This window comes from Panulirus ornatus, chromosome 17 (assembly GCF_036320965.1).
Source record: "Panulirus ornatus isolate Po-2019 chromosome 17, ASM3632096v1, whole genome shotgun sequence".
Lineage (NCBI taxonomy): Eukaryota > Metazoa > Arthropoda > Malacostraca > Decapoda > Palinuridae > Panulirus > Panulirus ornatus.
In genome coordinates, this window is record NC_092240.1 from 54,526,046 (window position 1) to 54,544,777 (window position 18,732).

Here is an 18,732-nt window from a genome sequence, read left to right on the forward strand (position 1 = left end):
CGCTGTGGAAAGTGGTTCTTTGAGCTGCTATTCTAACCTGCATTTACAGTTGAGCAAAGTATGTAGATGCTACACCATCATATGTGTTCTCACTGCATGGCACATCATCCAAAGCTTTTGTATCTTTTGCACCTAAACGTTTTTGTCTTGGCATGACCTGAGCTTATCTTCATCTTTGCTATCTGTGCTTCCTAGTTTTTGCAGTGAAGCCTTAGGATAGACCAGCCAGCAACTTTCTCATCCACAGTGAAACACGAAATTACTGCAGGCAGGATATTAAAGACAATCTTCCAGTGTCACTATCAAAAGTTAGAAATGTGTATCCTGTTTTAATGAGATTAAAGTTCATATGCACATTTTTAATGATATAATACTGATATGCTTTTATTTCTGTTGTACTAATTTTAGTTTTCAACAGGTGTACAACAGCCCTGGGTCTGGACTCTGTGGACATGACCCAGCTGACCTCTGTAGAGGATTGGCTTGCATCCTTGAAGATGAGTCGTTATGTGGATAACTTCCAGCGGACAGGCCTCAATGATTTGGAGGCTGTAGCTCGCCTAACCCAACACGACCTAACTCAGCTTGGTATCACGCTAGTTGGTCACCAGAAGAAAATTCTGCAGAGTATACACACCTTGCGCACACAGCTGGCCGTCAACATGTCTGAGGGCTTCCTAGTATAGTGCCACTACTCTAGCTAATGCCAAAAGTTGGTACTGAGTTAGGGTAAAGTAGTCAGGTGGGCTAAATGTCCAGGTCCAGAATGAATGTGATGTCCACTAGTGCGTCAAGTTGGACCTAAAGGCCATCCTTGTGTATGTGAAAATGTGATAATGATTGAAGGAAAGACATCAAATAAGACTTTGATTTAGGACAGGGTATAAGAGTGCATTTTTATGTTATTTAATTGCAATAATTTGAAAATTGTCCATCACAAAGACAGATTTCCCCCAATAGCTCAAGAGTACCCTGCATCCTAGAATATCAAGTGAACTAAGGGGAAGCATGCCTCTGAGCAGCAAATGACTGTTTCAAATTATGGAAGTGCCCCCACCCTCTCCTTCTTGTGATATTTTCATGGCCAATGGTGTGTTGGAGACAAAACTGTGGTGCGCATGTGTGTGGTTTGGGAACGGCATGAACAGCCATAATCAGCTTCCACATCAATGTCCGTGGAGGGTTGATAGGCTTGCCTGTCACTTCCGTGTGTTGTACACCACTCCTGAGGTTTGACCCTTAGTGTAATTGTTGATATTCCATTTGCTGCCAGACCTTATTCTGCCAAAGTCTAGTATTGGTGTTGCCCTTTCTACCCTTTGATGAACTCTGAGACTGTTTCCTGTTTAAGCTTCTGCCAGCGTCTCACTTTCCAATGAGAGATTATAAGTTGCCTGTCTGTGGTGGATTGCAGTGTAGTGTGTATCAAAATTGCTCATGCACACTGACTGGAAAACTGGAAAACTACTGGGTGAACACAGGCCAGCAAAAGAAGAGTTCTGTGCAAAAAAAAAATTAAAAAAAGCTAAACTTCAAAAGCGGCTAATTAGGGGGATTCTTTCACTCCTTGGAGGACACTGATAGACACTGCAAATCAGAAAACTGCCAATGACGCACATATCACTTATCCCATCATGTGAACATCCGGCCATTCCCCGCTCCCTTTCCTCCCTCCCTCCCGCAGGACCCAACTGCTGTAGTTACACTGCCTTGTTGTTACCCAAGTCAAATAATGCAGTGGTGGTGAATGGCAGAGTGTGAGTAAATTTTGTGATGATCTGCATTGAGCTTAGAGAATTATGAAGTGCAGTAATTGTGAAACAAAGTTTTAAGCTTATTATGGAAAATGATATTCAGAGAACTCACTTCAACACATGGAAGTCTCAGTTTGCAGCCATTAATACTTAAGAAAAGCTCAAAGTTCCATACACTCCTCCATTCACTAACACTGCAGGACTGTCTATGACTAAAAACCCTTTCAGTGTCTGTCCAGTCATCCCATGGTGTCCTGCACTGTCCCCTTTTTGCACAGGTTTACCACGTAATTTAATTAAATTTGTTAGCCTTTTTGTGTAATGATGTGTTCAGTACCATTAAAACTATATTGTAGCTTGATTTAGTCACAATGTTGTATCCGTTGATGTAACCATATATTATGACATTTAATTCAAAAAGTGATTATTTACAAGTCATCAGATTATTTGTGAATACCAAGTGCATGTTTGTGTATCCTTTGTAATGCTGTTGGCAAAAGCCTGTGTTTTTGGGAACATGTGTGATGACTAGATAATCAAAATTTTGTAAACTTATTTAGCATATAGGAATTTCTACAAAAGCACCAAGCAATACAACTCACTGACATAAGAAATATGTAACTTATTGTGTTGTTACCATGAAATGATGAGTAACAATCAAAAAACATCCTTGACTGTGTAGGTAGGTATTTTCATACATCAACTTCATAATAATAGGAAAAAACTTAGAATGTAAGTCCCAAAGAAGGAGGAAGGAAGGAGTGAGTATTCCTAGGGAAGTTCCGTGTGTGATAATTTTGGATTCTTGTATTTTGGAAAGGGGAGGGAGATAATGTGGCAGAGTGGTCCACACCCCTCGTGCCAGAGTGGGCCACTAGTCTTCACATTCCACACCCTCTCAGTTATGGTTCCTTGTCAGGGTGTTTGCCACTAGAATTGTTCCTATTAAGATGTAATTCAGCTTGCATGAAGTTTTAGCCAATCATTTCAAGTAGCTTTCAAAAAGTGGTCTTCGATTTGCAGTTTTAAGTTGCTGCATCTTTCGTCAACATGTACGTGTAGTTATTTGCTTTTAGTCCTTTGGTTACAGGGAATATATTATTTTTCTGATGAAGCCTCAGGGCGACCACTTTCACTGCCTCATTGACAGTTCCGAGAATCAAGCAATCGTCCAGGGCAGCGTAGTGGGAGCATTAGGGCTTTTTGGAGGAAGGCTGCCAAACGGGAGGACAAAGATTTTAGTATGCTATTGAAAGTTTGGCTGATATTTCTAGATTATAACTTACGGAGCACAGGTAATTTCTCTTGGGTGTAAAGATATTATTTTTGTCATGGCATGGTGTGTTTGGTTAAAATATAAAAAAAAGGCTAGGTCAATGTTGGCAGTTCGAGCCTTCCCCTTGGCAAGTCCAAATGCTATCACAGCTGTTGTTTTGCTTTGTGGCAAATTCCCTGACAGACCTCAAGAGACGTGTCTTATTTTCTTACTGATGTAGTCTCACAATTACTTTGTGTGTCTTCTATTACCATACTATCATAATCAGCGGCATATTCTCCGGCAACTTCCCATGACTGTTTGGGAAACTACAGTTGAAAATGCTGTGTATGCTATATACAGCTAGACAGTTATATCCAATACACATACATACTCTTCGCAACCTTGGTGTAAACTTTTGAGAAGGCAGAATCAAAATTTCTTTTTTGTGCTAAAATGCAAGAAAAAAGGCTTTTGGAGTAGACTTTCAGTCTTTCTCTTTAGTTTACCACTTGAGAGTCACAAGAAATCTGCAATTGCCTTGAGCACGGAGGACAGCATAGCGTAATTGTTTTATATCATTTTTATTTATTGAGCTGATGCATTGCTAGAAGAGCATATGTTGTGTACTATAATGTTGTATAAAGTTTGTAAAATAGTCAAGAAATATTTTATATTTTTAGTTGGTAAGGTATGAGATCTCCAATTTTGAACTCTTTAATTGTTCGAACATGGAATGTGATTTGTTTTTAGTTTGCTGATGAAATGGAGGTGCCAATGTGTGCATCATAGTGTCAGTGAAGCAAGGGAACTTTGGGGGTTTAGATTTAAGAAAATTAGGTATTCAATCCCAAAGTTAAACTTATCCTTGGCTCCGCCCCCTAAGATCCTATGTATCTTTTTGTATATATGATTCTGCAGGCATTTTTCTTATACAGATCATTTTCGATACTGTAACTGTGTCCCATACTTTCATTTTCCTTCACTTGTATGTATGATGAATTTAGATACAAACAGAAGATTGTTGGGCTTTCTTTGCTAATACTCAGTGTTTTTTAAATACAAACTTCATAAGAGATTTTGTTTTATCATACTGCTATGATTTGGGATTAGTTGAGATCACATCAATTTTAAGTATGTTACTATGTCAATTCTGCCAACCTGAGTAATTGCAGTTATATAATTATTATAATTTCTCAAGCTTCATATAGTAACAGTCATTCTATTTGCATTAGATGATGTCCTATGACTCTGCTCAAGCTGATAGGTTGACATGACTCATAGTGACCCCCAATGCAACAGCTGTAAATTGTAGCTTTTTCCTAGTCATATCTATTATCCCTCCCTACAGTCGCAGGCAGTTGGAGGTCAGCTGTTGGTTGGTTTATTGCCACTTGTAGAAAAGGTAACAGTAACAAGTAATGGTAATTTTTTTTTTTACTTTTTGAAGCTGATTTATCAGCATTTGAATTAAATGTAATGAATCTTGCAAAGACAAATGTGAGAACATATCTTGCATAGTTCTTGGAAAGTACTGGGCATCATGAATCCATCAATGGCTGAGAACTACCCTGCTGACCTCTATAGGGAACATAGGCCCCAGGAGCTTCCTATATTGTATTTGGCTTTACAATTCAGAGATTTATTATTTTATTCAAGTGATGGATGGCAATCCAAAGAGGTTATTGACAATCCTGGAGCTTCTTCCTTACTTCTGCGGCAAATTCTGCTGACATATTTGTATTCTGTTCATTCCTAACCTTCAAAGCAGTTGTATGTGCAAGTTCTTTGTGTTCAAGAAACAATAAAGTTTGACAGAAATATGGGAAGGAAATGTTTTTATGTCTTTTTTTTTTTTTTTTCTCTCTCCAAAGGTACTGAATTGCTCTCGAGTAAAATATTTCTGGAAATGTTATGCATCATTAGAGTAAAGGATATTTCTTTCACTAGTATTGCCTAGCTTGGTTAGGACAGGCGATAATCATCATGAGGTAAGCAACAAACTATTCTTATTTGAAATGTTATTTTGCTTTTTGTTATCAAGTTTTTAGAAGTCAGTGTATTTTGAAATTTTAGTTACTTTTTAGTGTATATTTACAGTTAGGTTCAGTATGACCAGCAGAAATTAGGCCAACTGATTACAAATATTTCACAAAAACATATAAGAATAACCAGCGATTAACATTTTACTGAAAGATCTCGTCCAATGCAGAGATACATGAACAATAAATGTGCATGGGCACTCATTTCCAGAGATATACAGTTTCTCTGACAGCAGGATTCAAACTGCTGCCATTAGTTGTGGAAGCTGGGAATTTTAGCCACTATACTATGGAGCCCATAAACAGAGAAACCATTATTCAGTAACAAGTAATTGAATACCTTTCACCTTGTATATACAAGCAATGAAATCATATTAGATATCTCGTCTAATTATTTCCTGTCTTCCATATGGTAAGCAGTGATTGTACTATATTCCTTGTTCTTTTATCTCTGCATTTGGCAAGTGTGTTTTGGTAAAACATTAATCAACGGTTTCTGTGTGCCCGATGGGAAATTATTTGCGAGACCCTGTTGCTTGTTTATTTTCTTGTTTATACAATAGGAAGGATAATTATTTATATTGAAATTATTGTTAATCTACATATAGGCTCCATAGCCTTGTCGACAAAATCCCCAGCTGGTGGTGGTGTGGTGGTTCAAATCCTGCTGTCACAAAAATGGTATGTCTAAGGAAGCATACATTCATTGTACTATATTCTGTGTTCCCATATCTCTGTTTCACGGTATGTTTTGGTAAAATGTTAACCACTGGTCACTGTGTGCCTAAAAGAAAGTGAGAGCCCGATGATTACATAAGATGAAGGGCATATGAATACTTGTAGTTAATTATAGGTTCTCTGATTATAGGCTCCATAACTTGAAGGTTTAGAAACCCCAACTTCCACATTAGTGATAGTGGTTCAAATCCTGCTGTTGGAAAAATTGTACATACATATATACATGTCTTTATTTATAATTACCTCAGGACCAATTTCTATGAGAGAGTCCTGGTTATAACCCAGTATCTTTCTAAAGGCTCCTCCAGCCCAATGATTCACTACTTCCAACAGCAGGGAAATGTGCTTCTTGGAGTGAAAGTTCTTTGAACTCGCTGGGCTTCTAATGACACAACCTTACCAGTGGTGACTTTTCACTTGCTGGAAAACATCAAGTAGATGGAATTCATTAATACCTGTGTGTGTGTGTGTATATATATATGTGTTTTTTTTTTTATTTTGCTTTGTCGCTGGCTCCCACGTTTGCGAGGTAGCGCAAGGAAACAGACGAAAGAAATGGCCCAACCCACCCCCATACACAATGTATACACACACACGTCCACACACGCAAATATACATACCTATACATCTCAATGTACACATATATATATATATACACAGACACATACATATATACCCATGCACACAATTCACACTGTCTGCCCCCATTCACTCCCATCGCCACCTCGCCACACATGGAATACCTTCCCCCTCCCCCCTCATGTGTGCGAGGTAGCACTAGGAAAAGACAACAAAGGCCCCATTCGTTCACACTCAGTCTCTTGCTGCCACACAATAATGCCCGAAACCACAGCTCCCTTTCCACATCCAGGCCCCACACAACTTTCCATGGTTTACCCCAGACGCTTCACATGCCCTGATTCAATCCACTGACAGCACGTCAACCCCGGTATACCACATCGATCCAATTCACTCTATTCCTTGCCCTCCTTTCACCCTCCTGCGTGTTCAGGCCCCGATCACACAAAATCTTTTTCACTCCATCTTTCCACCTCCAATTTGGTCTCCCACTTCTCTTCGTTCCCTCCACCTCCGACACATATATCCTCTTGGTCAATCTTTCCTCACTCATTCTCTCCATGTGCCCAAACCATTTCAAAACACCCTCTTCTGCTCTCTCAACCACACTCTTTTTATTTCCACACATCTCTCTTACCCTTACATTACTTACTCGATCAAACCACCTCACACCACACATTGTCCTCAAACATCTCATTTCCAGCACATCCACCCTCCTGCGCACAACTCTATCCATAGCCCACGCCTCGCAACCATACAACATTGTTGGAACCACTATTCCTTCAAACATACCCATTTTTGCTTTCGGAGATTATGTTCTCGACTTCCACACATTCTTCAAGGCTCCCAGGATTTTCGCCCCCTCCCCCACCCTATGATTCACTTCCGCTTCCATGGTTCCATCCGCTGCCAGATCCACTCCCAGATATCTAAAACACTTTACTTCCTCTAGTTTTTCTCCATTCAAACGTACCTCCCAATTGACTTGACCCTCAACCCTACTGTACCTAATAACCTTGCTCTTTTTCACATTTACTCTTAACTTTCTTCTTTCACACTACCAAACTCAGTCACCAGCTTCTGCAGTTTCTCACATGAATCAGCCACCAGCGCTGTATCATCAGCAAACAACAACTGACTCACTTCCCAAGCTCTCTCATCCACAACAGACTTCATACTTGCCCCTCTTTCCAAAACTCTTGCATTCACCTCCCTAACAACCCCATCCATAAACAAATTAAACAACCATGGAGACATCACACACCCCTGCCGCAAACCTACATTCACTGAGAACTAATCACTTTCCTCTCTTCCTACACGTACACATGCCTTACATCCTCGATAAAAACTTTTCACTGCTTCTAACAACTTGCCTCCCACACCATATATTCTTAATACCTTCCACAGAGCATCTCTATCAACTCTATTACAGAGGTATAAGTTTGTTGAGTATTCCTGGTAAATTATATGGGAGGGTATTGATTGAGAGGGTGAAGGCATGTACAGAGCATCAGATTGGGGAAGAGCAGTGTGGTTTCAGAAGTGGTAGAGGATGTGTGGATCAGGTGTTTGCTTTGAAGAATGTATGTGGGAAATACTTAGAAAAGCAAATGGATTTGTATGTAGCATTTATGGATCTGGAGAAGGCATATGATATATGTATATATATATATTTATATTAATTTATTTATTTTGCTTTGTCGCTGTCTCCTGCATTTGCAAGGTAGCGCAAGGAAACAGAACAGACGAAAGAAATGGCCCAACCCACCCCCATACACATGTATATACATACACGTCCACACACGCAAATATACATAACTATACATCTCAATGTACACATATATATACACACACAGACATATACATATATACACATGTACATAATTCATAGTCTGCCTTTATTTATTCCCATTGCCACCTCGACACACATGGAATAACATCCCCCTCCCCCCTCATGTGTGCTAGGTAGCGCTAGGAAAAGACAACAAATTCCCCATTCGTTCACACTCAGTCTCTAGCCGTCATGTAATAATGCCCGAAACCACAGCTCCCTTTCCACATCCAGGCCCCACAGAACTTTCCATGGCCCACCCCAGATGCCCCACATGCCCTGATTCATCCCTGGGGATAGGGGAGAAAGAATATTTCCCATGTACTCCCTGCGTGTCGTACGAGGCGACTAAAAGGGGAGGGAGCGGGGGGCTGGAAATCCTCCCCTCTCGTTTTTTTTTTAATTTTACAAAAGAAGGAACAGAGAAGAGGGCCAGGTGAGGATATTCCCCTAAAGGCCCAGTCCTCTGCCCTTTACGCTACCTTGCTAATGCGGGAAATGGCAAATGGTATGAAATGTATATATATATATTTTTATTATTTTTTTATTTTGCTTTGTCGCTGTCTCCCGCATTAGCAAGGTAGCGCAAGGATACAGACGAAAGAATGGCCCAACCCATCCACATACACAAGTATATACTTACACATCCACACACGCAAATATACATACCTATACATCTCATCGTATACATATATATACACACACAGACATATACATATATACACATGTACATAATTCATTCTGTCTGCCTTTATTCATTCCCATTTTTTTTCATCTATTATACTTTGTCGCTGTCTCCCACATTAGCGAGGTAGCACAAGGAAACAGACGAAGGAATGGCCCAACCCACCCACATACGCATGTATATATATATATATATATATATATATATATATATATATATATATATATATACACATGTCCAAACACGCACATATACATCTATACATCTCAACGTATACATATATATACACACATATACATCTATACATTTCAACGTATACATATATATACACACACACAGACATATACATTTATACACATATACACAATTCATACTGTCTGCCTTTATTCATTCCCGTCGCCATCCCGCCACACATGAAATGACAACCCCCTCCCCCCGCATGTGTGAAAGGTAGCACTAGGAAAAGACAAAAAAGGCCACATTCGTTCACTCTCGGTCTCTAGCTGTCATGTATAATGCACCAAAACCACAGCTCCCTTTCCACATCCAGGCCCCACACAACTTTTTATGGTTTACCCCAGACGCTTCATATGCCCTGGTTCAATCCACTGACAGCACATCGACCCCGGTATACCACATCATTCCAATTCACTCTATTCCTTGCACGCCTTTCACCCTCCTGCATGTTCAGGCCCCGATCACTCAAAATCCTTTTCACTTCATCTTTCACCTTCAATTTGGTCTCCCACTTTTCCTCATTCCCTCCACTTCTGACACATATATCCTCTTTGTCAATCTTTCCTCACTCATTCTCTCCATGTGACCAAACCATTTCAAAACACTCTTCTGCTCTCTCAACCACACTCTTTTTATTACCACGCATCTCTTTTACCCTTTCATTACTTACTCGATCAAACCACCTCACAGCACACATGTCCTCAAACATCTCATTTCCAACACATCCACCCTCCTGCGCACAACTCTTTCTATAGCCCACACCTCACAACCGTGTATATAATATTCCCTCAAAGGCTCAGTCCTCTGTTCTTAACGCTACCTCACTAACGTGGGAAATGGCAGGCAGTGTTTTGGTCGAGATGGTGTGTGAAGTGAGAGGGTTAGGGAGAAGGGTTTCGTAAACAGAGAAGAGGTAGTGAAAGCTTTGCGGAAGATGAAAGCCGGCAAGGCAGTGGGTTTGGATGGTATTGCAGTGGAATTTATTAAAAAAGGGGGTGACTGTGTTGTTGACTGGTTGGTAAGAATATTTAATGTTTGTATGGCTCATGGTGAAGTGTTTGAGGATTGGCATAATGCATGCATAGTGCCATTGTACCAAGGCAAAGGGGATAAAGGTGAGTGCTCAAATTACAGAGGTACAAGTTTGTTGAGTATTCCTGGGAAATTATATGGGATGATATTGATTGAGAGGGTGTAGGCATGTACAGAGCATCAGATATGGAAAGAGCAGTGTGCCAGAAGATATTAGACAACTTGAAAAATTCATAAAGAATCTAATAATAAACCAGTCATCTGGTCATTTTAATAGAATATATATACATGTATATATTAAGTATACATGGGTAATAGGAAAGATGGAATGTGGGTATTACTGGATTACATACCAACTGATAGCTGCACGAAGGAGAAACTCTTGGCTGTGACTGTGCTGATAGGAGCAGCTGGTGGGACGTCGGATCATTACCTGGTGGAGGTTAGGATTAAGAATGAAAGTTTGAAGAAGAAAAAAAGTTGATTACACGGGGGTGGTGAAAGTAAGCAAACCTGGAAAAAGACATGTAAAGAAATACTACAAGAGATTGAGTGTAGAGTGTCAATAGGTACATGAGGCTAATGGAGTGGTAGGGAATGGAAGTTCTTTAAGGAAACAGTGCTGGAATGTGCAAGAGAAGTGTGTGGGTTTGGGGTCTTAAGTGAGAGAAGGTAGTGACTAAAGGAATGACAAAGTGAAATTTCTAGTGAAAGAGAAAAGGTTTCCCAGGGCATTACTTACAGGGAAGGATTGTGAGTGAGTGAGATATACAAGAGAAAGCAGCTAGAGGTCAGGATGGTAGGAGCAAGAGCTGAAAAAGAGGGCAAATTAGAAATTGCTGTGAGCGAGTGTTAGCAAACTTCAGGGATAAGAGATGTTTTGGAGGGACTTAATATTGCAAGGAAAACAAGAGAACAAATGAGAACATCATTGAAGGGGCAAATAGGAAATGGTAACAGGCAATGATAAGTGAGAACTTTGAAGCACTGTTGAATGTTTTGGTGACGGGGTGGCAGATATAGGGTGGTTGGGTCAGGGAGGTATGAAAAAAGAGAAAGTCAGGGTAAATGATGTAGTGAAAAGAGAGGTGGTGAAAGCTTTGTATAAGATGAAACATTGCAAGATAATTGAAGTTGATAATACTGCAGATGAATTCCCTAAGAAAGGGGGTGCCTATGGTGCTGATAGGTTATTTAAGATTCTCAGTGTATGTATGGATCCTGGTGAAGTGAATGAAGACTTGGAAAGCACATATGGTGCCATTGCATAACGACATGGGGGACAAAGGTGAGTGTTCGAATTAGAGGTATTAATTTGTCAAGTGTACCTGGTAAACTGTATGAATGAGTGGTGATTGAGAGGGTGCTGGTATGCATAGAATAAGGAGGAGCAGTGTGATTTAAGGAGGGGTAGAGAATATGTGGATTAGGTGTTTGCTCTGAAGAATGTGTGAGAAATACTTCCAAAACAGAAGGATTTGTATATGCCATTTATGGATCTGGAGAAAGTATATTGTAGAGTTCACAGAGATACTCTGTGGAAGGTGTTATGAATATATGGAGTATGAGAAAAGCTATTAGGAGCATTCAGTTTTCATTAAGAGAGAAAGGCAGGTGTGCAAGTGTATAGACAGGAGGTTGTATGGTTCCAGGTGAAGATGGGTTTGGAGAAGTGATGTGTAATGTCACTATGGCTGTTTAATCTCTTTATGAATGGGATGATGGGGGATGCATATGAAAGATTCTTGGAGAGAGGAGCATGTGTACAGTTTACAGGGGTGTGTGGTGTGGGGGGTGCAAGCCAGTTGTTATTTGCTGTTGACAGAGCAGTGGTGGCAGACTCAAGTCAGAACAGAAGTTGGTGTCTGCATATGGGAAAGTGTGCAAAAGGAGAAAGTTGAAATTAAAAGTAAAGAAGAGCACAGTTATTAGATTTAGCAGTGCAAAGAAACAGGTTAGCTGGGGTGTGAGTTTGAATGGAGGAAACCTAGAGGATGAGAAGTGTTTCAGATACCTAAGAGTAGATGTGGCAACAGATGGAATAATGGAAACTGAGAGACTTAGGGTGGGTAAGGGGGTGAAGGTTCTGGGAACATTGTGGAATATGTGGGAAGAAGTCACTATCGGACAGGGCAAAAATGGATATGTTTGAAGGTGTAGTAGTGCCGATGATGTATGCATACAAGGCATGGGTCATATAGATGAAAATGTTGACAGAAGAGGGTGAATGTGTTGGAAATGTTTGAGGACAACATGTGGTGTGAGGGGGTTGATCATGTAAATAATGATAGAGTAACAGAGGTGTGGTAATGAGAGTATAGTCAAGAGACCTGGAAGGGGTGTGCTGAAATGGATGGGGGATAGAGAATGAGTGAGGGGGAAGTTGACAAGGGGGACATGTATGTCAGAAGTGGAGGGTACATAGAGAAGGGGCAGAACAAATTGGGAGATAAAAAGATAGTGGAAAAGATTTTAAGTGTTCAGAGCCTGAATATACAGGAAGATGAAAGTCGTGCACGGGATAGAGTGTATTGGAGTGCTGTGATATACAGTGGATGCACTGTATATACAATGATTCACTGACGGGATTGAACCAAGGCATATGAACAGCTGTGAGAAGCCACAGAAATGTCTGTAGGGCCTGGTTGTGGATAGGGGACTGTGGTTTCAATGCATTAAATAGGAGGCCTTTTGTTCATTTTTTCCTAGCGCTGCCTTGCCAGCCAATGTAGGATACTGCGAACAAGCATGAAAGAAGAGATATATATTCTTACTGCTGCCCTAGGAATTCCGTCTATCCTTACGAGGCCTCTGCAGCACTCAGGAAGCTGGTCACATCCACTGGTCAGGTCCAGAGGTCATAAAGTGTACAGTAAGTACAGTATCTTTAAGGCTGTTGCATCGTGGGCACGAAGGGTTTTAGGATACGATGAAATGTGCTTGTATATTGTAATGATGGGTGATGTCCAGAATGTAAGTGTGATTTCTGATGAATGTAAAGTCTGGCGGGTTGGAGTCTAAGACTGAGCTAGGAGTTTGGTTGTTTAGTACTTATCAGGTTATTTCAGTATGCCTGTTCTGTCACTGTTATACTTGGTGGGGATGGGGGGGTTCCTATGAATAGAGGTTACTTAAGTGTGAGGCAGGAGTAAACTTTTTATTTCTACTTTAGGATTGGTGGCTAGTTATACTATGGTTTGAGTAGAACTGGGCAGTTTTATATAGAGAGAGTGCAAAGAAGTAAGTTCTAGATTGATGCGGATAAAACTGAAAGTGGATGGCAAGAGATGAGCAATTATTGGTGCTTATGCACCAAATCATGAGAAGAAAGATCATGACAGGCAAGTGTTTCGGGAGCAGCTGAATGAGTGATGTAAGTCAGCAGTTTTGAAGCAAGAGGGAGGGTATTAATCATGGGTGAGTTAAACAGGAAGTTGAGTAATGTGGTAGTTGAGGGTATAATTGGTGCACATGGGGTATTTATTGTTGTGTATGGAAATGGTGAAGAGTTAGTGGATTTTTGTGCTGAAAAATGACTTGTGATTGGGAATACCTGATTTAGAAAGAGAGAGATAGACAAGTATACGTATGTGAGTAGGAGAGTGGTCAAAGGGCATTATTGAATTACAATTTTAATTGATAGGCATGTAAAAGAGAGACTTTTGGATGTAATTATGCTCAGAGGCAGCTACTAAAATGTCTGATCACCATCATGTGAAGGTGAAGATTTTTTGATGTTTTCAAAAAAGAGGAGAGAATCTAGAGGAGAAGAAAGTGGTGAGAGTAAGTGAGCAAGGAAAAGAAACTTTGAGTGTGGAATGGCAAAAGATGACAGGTGAGTGGGTGAGAAATGGTATGTATTTAGGGGAGCAGTAAAGGCATTTGCAAGAGTTACATATGAAATGTGAAAGGGGATAGGTAGGCAAATTAGAAAGGGTAGTGAGTAGTGGGATGAAGTAAAGTTGTTAGTGAAAGAGAAGAGAGAGGCATTTGTAAGTTACTTACAAGAAAGGAGTTCAAATGACTGGGAGATGTATACAGGAAAGTGGCAGGAGGTCAAGAGGAAGGTGCAAGGGTTGAAAAAGGGGGCAAATGAGAATTGGGGTGAGAGAGTATCATTAAACCTTTGGGAGAATAAAAAGATGTTTTGGAAGGAGGTAAATAATGTGTGAAAGACAAAGAACAAATGGGAACATCAGTGAAGGGGGCAAGGGGAGAAGTGATAACAGGTAATAATGGAGTATTTTGAGGATTGTTGAATGTGTTTGATGAGAGTGGTAGATGTATAGTGTTTTCATCAAGGTGGTGTGTGAAGTGAGAGAGTCAGGGAGAGTGGTTTGGTGAAGGGAAAAGGGGTGGTGAAAGCCTTGCGGAAGACGAAATCCGGCAAGTTGGCTGGAGAAGATGGTATTGCAGTTGAATTTATTAAGAAAGAGGGGTGACAGTGTTGTTGATTGGTTGGTAAGGATATGTATGGATCATAGTGAAGTGCCTAAAGACTGGTGGAATGCATGTAAAGTGCCATTGTACAAAGGTAAAGGGGATAAAGGTGAGTGTTCAAATTACAGAGGCATAATTTTGTTGAGTATACCTGGTAATTGTATGGAAGGTTATTGATTGAGACAGCGAAGGCATGTACAGAGCATCAGATTGGGGAGTAGCAGTGTGGTTTCAGAAGTGGTAGAGATGTGTGGATCAGGTGTTTACCTTGAAGAATGTATGTGAGAAATACTTAGAAAAACAGATGGATGTGTATGTGGCATTTATGGATCTGGAGAAGACATATGGTAGGGTTGACAGAAATGCTTTGTGGAAGGTCTTAAGAATATATGGCAAGAAGACATGAGATGTTCCCTGAATGTCACTGGACAGTGCGAGTTTGGGAAATTTGGTTAAGACAGCATGAGAGATAGGCATTGTTCATTCCATTGTTTATCATTGGAAAGAAAGGTGGCAGGCAGAAGGATTCTTGGACAATCAACCAAATAGTGGACAGTAGACTATCCACTTGTTTGGAGGACCCTGCCATCACTGAAGTAGGTCTTTAAAGGCTAATGATGTCAAAAGTGCAGTCAACTCTGACTTGCAAGTGGTCATTGATCCTAACACAACCTGCTAATGCCATCATGCAAATGATATTCATTGTTACGTTCCAGCCACAAAAGGTACTCTGAGTTCGAACAAATATGACTGTTTAGGCTTAGCTGACCTCAAGTACTGGTAGTTGGTAATATTTACCAATGAAAAGACTTGCATTTGTAAGAGCAGGAACAAGACAGTGCTGAAGGACAAGGAACACCATATACCTGCACATCATCAGGAAGGAGTTTATTGGGCGAGTGATCATGGCATTCTGGGGACGGATGTGTGCCACTAGATCAGGTGAAATGAAAATTGAAATTTGACTGTACAGTGAAAAATGTACTTGGATTATAGAAGATGATGTTGCCCTATGTGCAACCCATGATTATCCCTGCTTCTGACAACCAGCCTCATGCACTTGAGTAGATATTAACAGAGTGGTTTCAAGCACACCCAAAGTAGGGGTAATTAACGAGTCCAGCAAGGGATGAGACCTGCATCCAATCAGAAACTTAGAAGTGGGAGGTGATAACACTGAAAATAACACTGATGTGATCATTTAGTGAATTAAAAACATGTCACACATTAATGAATTACTTTACTGTATAAACAATATATACATAATATACATACTTAACATATACTAGCAAAGTAGTTCATTCTTCCTCCCACTCAGGAGTACATGCAGTTATTGAAATTTCAGGTGTCCCACCTTCAACACAAACAGGAGATTGTACAGACAATCCCTAAGTCTCATTATCGTCTTGATGCCATTCCAGCTCCTCATTATTAACCAGGTATGCAATGGCACACAATAGTTCCCTTTGACTTCTTGCAGTTGAGCTAACTGGGTAAACTTTACATGTGGTAATCTTCTGTACAGTGGTTTATGTTAAAACCATGTCTGGCAATGATTTGCATGATGGTTAATTGATGAGACAAAAAGCAGAAAGGGGTCCTTGATACTTTTCCCCATGTGGAGTTCACCCAGAAACTTGGAGAGTTAAAATCATAAGGTAATAACCTGTCATATTTACTTGCTGCTTGCTGGGACATTGCACTTTTCCCAGTGGCTGTTATAGTTGTAAACAGAGAAGGGACTTGCTTTTATATATATTTTTACATTCGAGGCCTCAGTCACGGACAAAAGTTCACATTAAGACTGAGCCTATGTTGAAATGTAGAAAGAATAATGAAAGGGAAAAAGAAGAGACAAGGGGAAGCATTTAGTAATTTGGAGGAAGTAAAAAAAAAATTAAGATGTACAAGGTCATAGGTATTGTGAAGGGCACAAGAGGGTAAAGACTTTTGAAGCTTTGAGGTGTAGGGAAAGAAACAGTTATCATAATGACCCACCCTTGAGTTACTAATGGCCACACAGTAATCATGTGATGCAGCAGCTTGCCAAGTATTGCCTGGTCTACATAGTGATAAGGGCACACAAGTAGCCAGCTATCGAAGCAGAAACACTGAAATTTAAGAAGAGGATATCATCTCATGAGTGAAAAGGTGTTACAGTCTCTTAGTGGGAGTCCAGATAGTCAAAGGTGAAAAAGAAAATAGATGAATTAGGTGAGCAATAAGTAAAACGGGGAAAAGTGTGGCGACTGGAAAACAGACATTGGGCCAGATAACATCAATGTTTGGGGAGACAAGGTCCTCAAGGTGCACAAGTGTGTTGTTGCTGAAATAAGCGTAGACACCACCATTGAACTGGAATCCAGACTGCTGGCCAATGTGAGTCATCAAACCATCATTACGCTAATGGAATTTGGGAAGTAGGAAATGTGCCATGATCAACCTGCCATACGATTTTAGAGTGGAGCAACATTTCTTGTCATCACACTTCACAATCTGGAGCATGTATTGGCTTTCCATACATGAACCTATCTCCATGCTATGCCTTACTCCATGATCTATTCCACAGTCACCATAGGATTTCATGGGTAAATGAATTCAACTACAAGGTTTAATATCTAGCCCTGATTATTGAGATGGGTCACATAATGGTAATGAGAGAGAATGTTACTACTTATATTATGGATCTATGGTGCCATTCTTCTTTTTGCCTAAATGAATGCACTCCTTCCAGAGGCATTAGCTGGAATGAAGTGAACATCCAATTTGAGTGATCAGTAATAGAATATTGGACATTTAGTGGTTTTCTGATGGTCTAGATTTTCAGGAGGAAGACCACCATATGATAATAATCATGGGTATAGCCATGCCATGTGGTTTGCTTATTTTCCATGAACTGATATAGCTCATGCAGACATCAAATGTTCCTGAAATGGCTAAAGCAGTTGGTCATGAATATTTGACAGCATTACAACACTAAATCAACATCAGCATTCGATGATTACACCAGCTTGTGTGTTTTGGCTACTATGATGTCACTATCAGGCAATGACACTTTATATACCCTTAACTAAAGCACTGGTACTTGTTCATTAAGAGCTCATATCTCTTTGCAATTTTGCGTTTGTCATCTTTTCAGTGGATAAAGACGTTTGCTGCTCCATGTTTCGTTATGTAGTATCTGCCATAATTCCAACGTAATTAAAATAATTTAGGGTTGGTAAAGAGTTGAGGTTTTCCAGTGATATTCTTTTCCAACAAGTTTTACCTAATCTTATGTGAAAAGCAATGATATTCCTATGTGTTGTAGCTTGTACCCTTCATTAACTGAAATTTAAGTAAGTATTTCAAATCACGGATTACGTAAATCTGCTGAATAGGCTAACAACCTATTTAATTAATATATCTGGTGATGATAGCTTTTTAAACAGTCTAAAACCACACAGACAATGTTACAAAAGATAACTTGTCTCAGAACCGCAGCCAAACGGCCCAAAAAATTAAACTAAAAGTGCTAAAAATTAATGAAATTTAATGAGGCTAGGAAGAAATTAAAGGTTCTCATATATCTTCAGACACACTCAAAAATTAAGACCATATATGATATTAATGTGTATGAAAGGGCTTTAACCGAGGCAATGGTGTTTAATATAAGACAAGAAATAGTACCGTAGATAAACCTAAGGTTGAAATTGTTTTAGATGCGAAAAAGTTTATCAGTTGTAACCTTCATCAGCTAAATATGGTTTATAAGTATGTATGTATCCAACTTTACGCTTGAAGATTATAGGTTGTATGTTATGAAATATCTACAACCCAAACAGAAGTGTACGAGATTTTACTGGCACATTTGAAGTCCTTGCAGTACCACAGAACCATTACAAAATTAAATGTAAATAAACTATGGTTTAACCCTTTAGTAATGAATTCTAATGTCCTTGTCGGTAAATGGTATTTTTGCAAATGGTGCAGTTAGTTGTTTTGTATTGACGGCGATTGTCTAATGACTAGAGCAACCAAGATGTGTAGTGTGTGTCTGTGTGTGTGTGATCTACGATAGTACTTCATGTGGAATTTCAATATTCTTAAGACGATTTTTTCGAACAAAATGGTGCGAGTGTGTCGACAGTCGAGAAAAT

General features: G+C 39.8%; 1 protein-coding gene and 1 long non-coding RNA gene across 13 annotated transcripts in view; one reads left to right on the plus strand and one right to left on the minus strand.

Moving 5' to 3' along the window:
* Eph (Eph receptor tyrosine kinase) overlaps window positions 1-4,843 on the plus strand; it is a 1,175,025-nt gene extending 1,170,182 nt beyond the window's left edge. For 11 of the 12 annotated variants that reach the window (XM_071672575.1, XM_071672576.1, XM_071672570.1 and 8 more), the window contains one exon: window positions 419-4,843. In XM_071672575.1, the coding sequence (XP_071528676.1) occupies window positions 419-686 (268 nt within the window). In that variant the 3' untranslated portion in view covers window positions 687-4,843. The remainder of the gene's footprint in view (window positions 1-418) is intronic. The other variant, XM_071672583.1, reaches the window with a different exon arrangement.
* On the minus strand, window positions 3,095-16,077 carry LOC139754786 (uncharacterized). Its single transcript, XR_011713957.1, has 2 exons — window positions 10,507-16,077; window positions 3,095-6,209 (listed from the first exon to the last, which is right to left on the minus strand). It is a non-coding gene; the product is annotated as an uncharacterized lncRNA (long non-coding RNA).
* Between the last annotated feature and the right edge of the window lie 2,655 nt (window positions 16,078-18,732).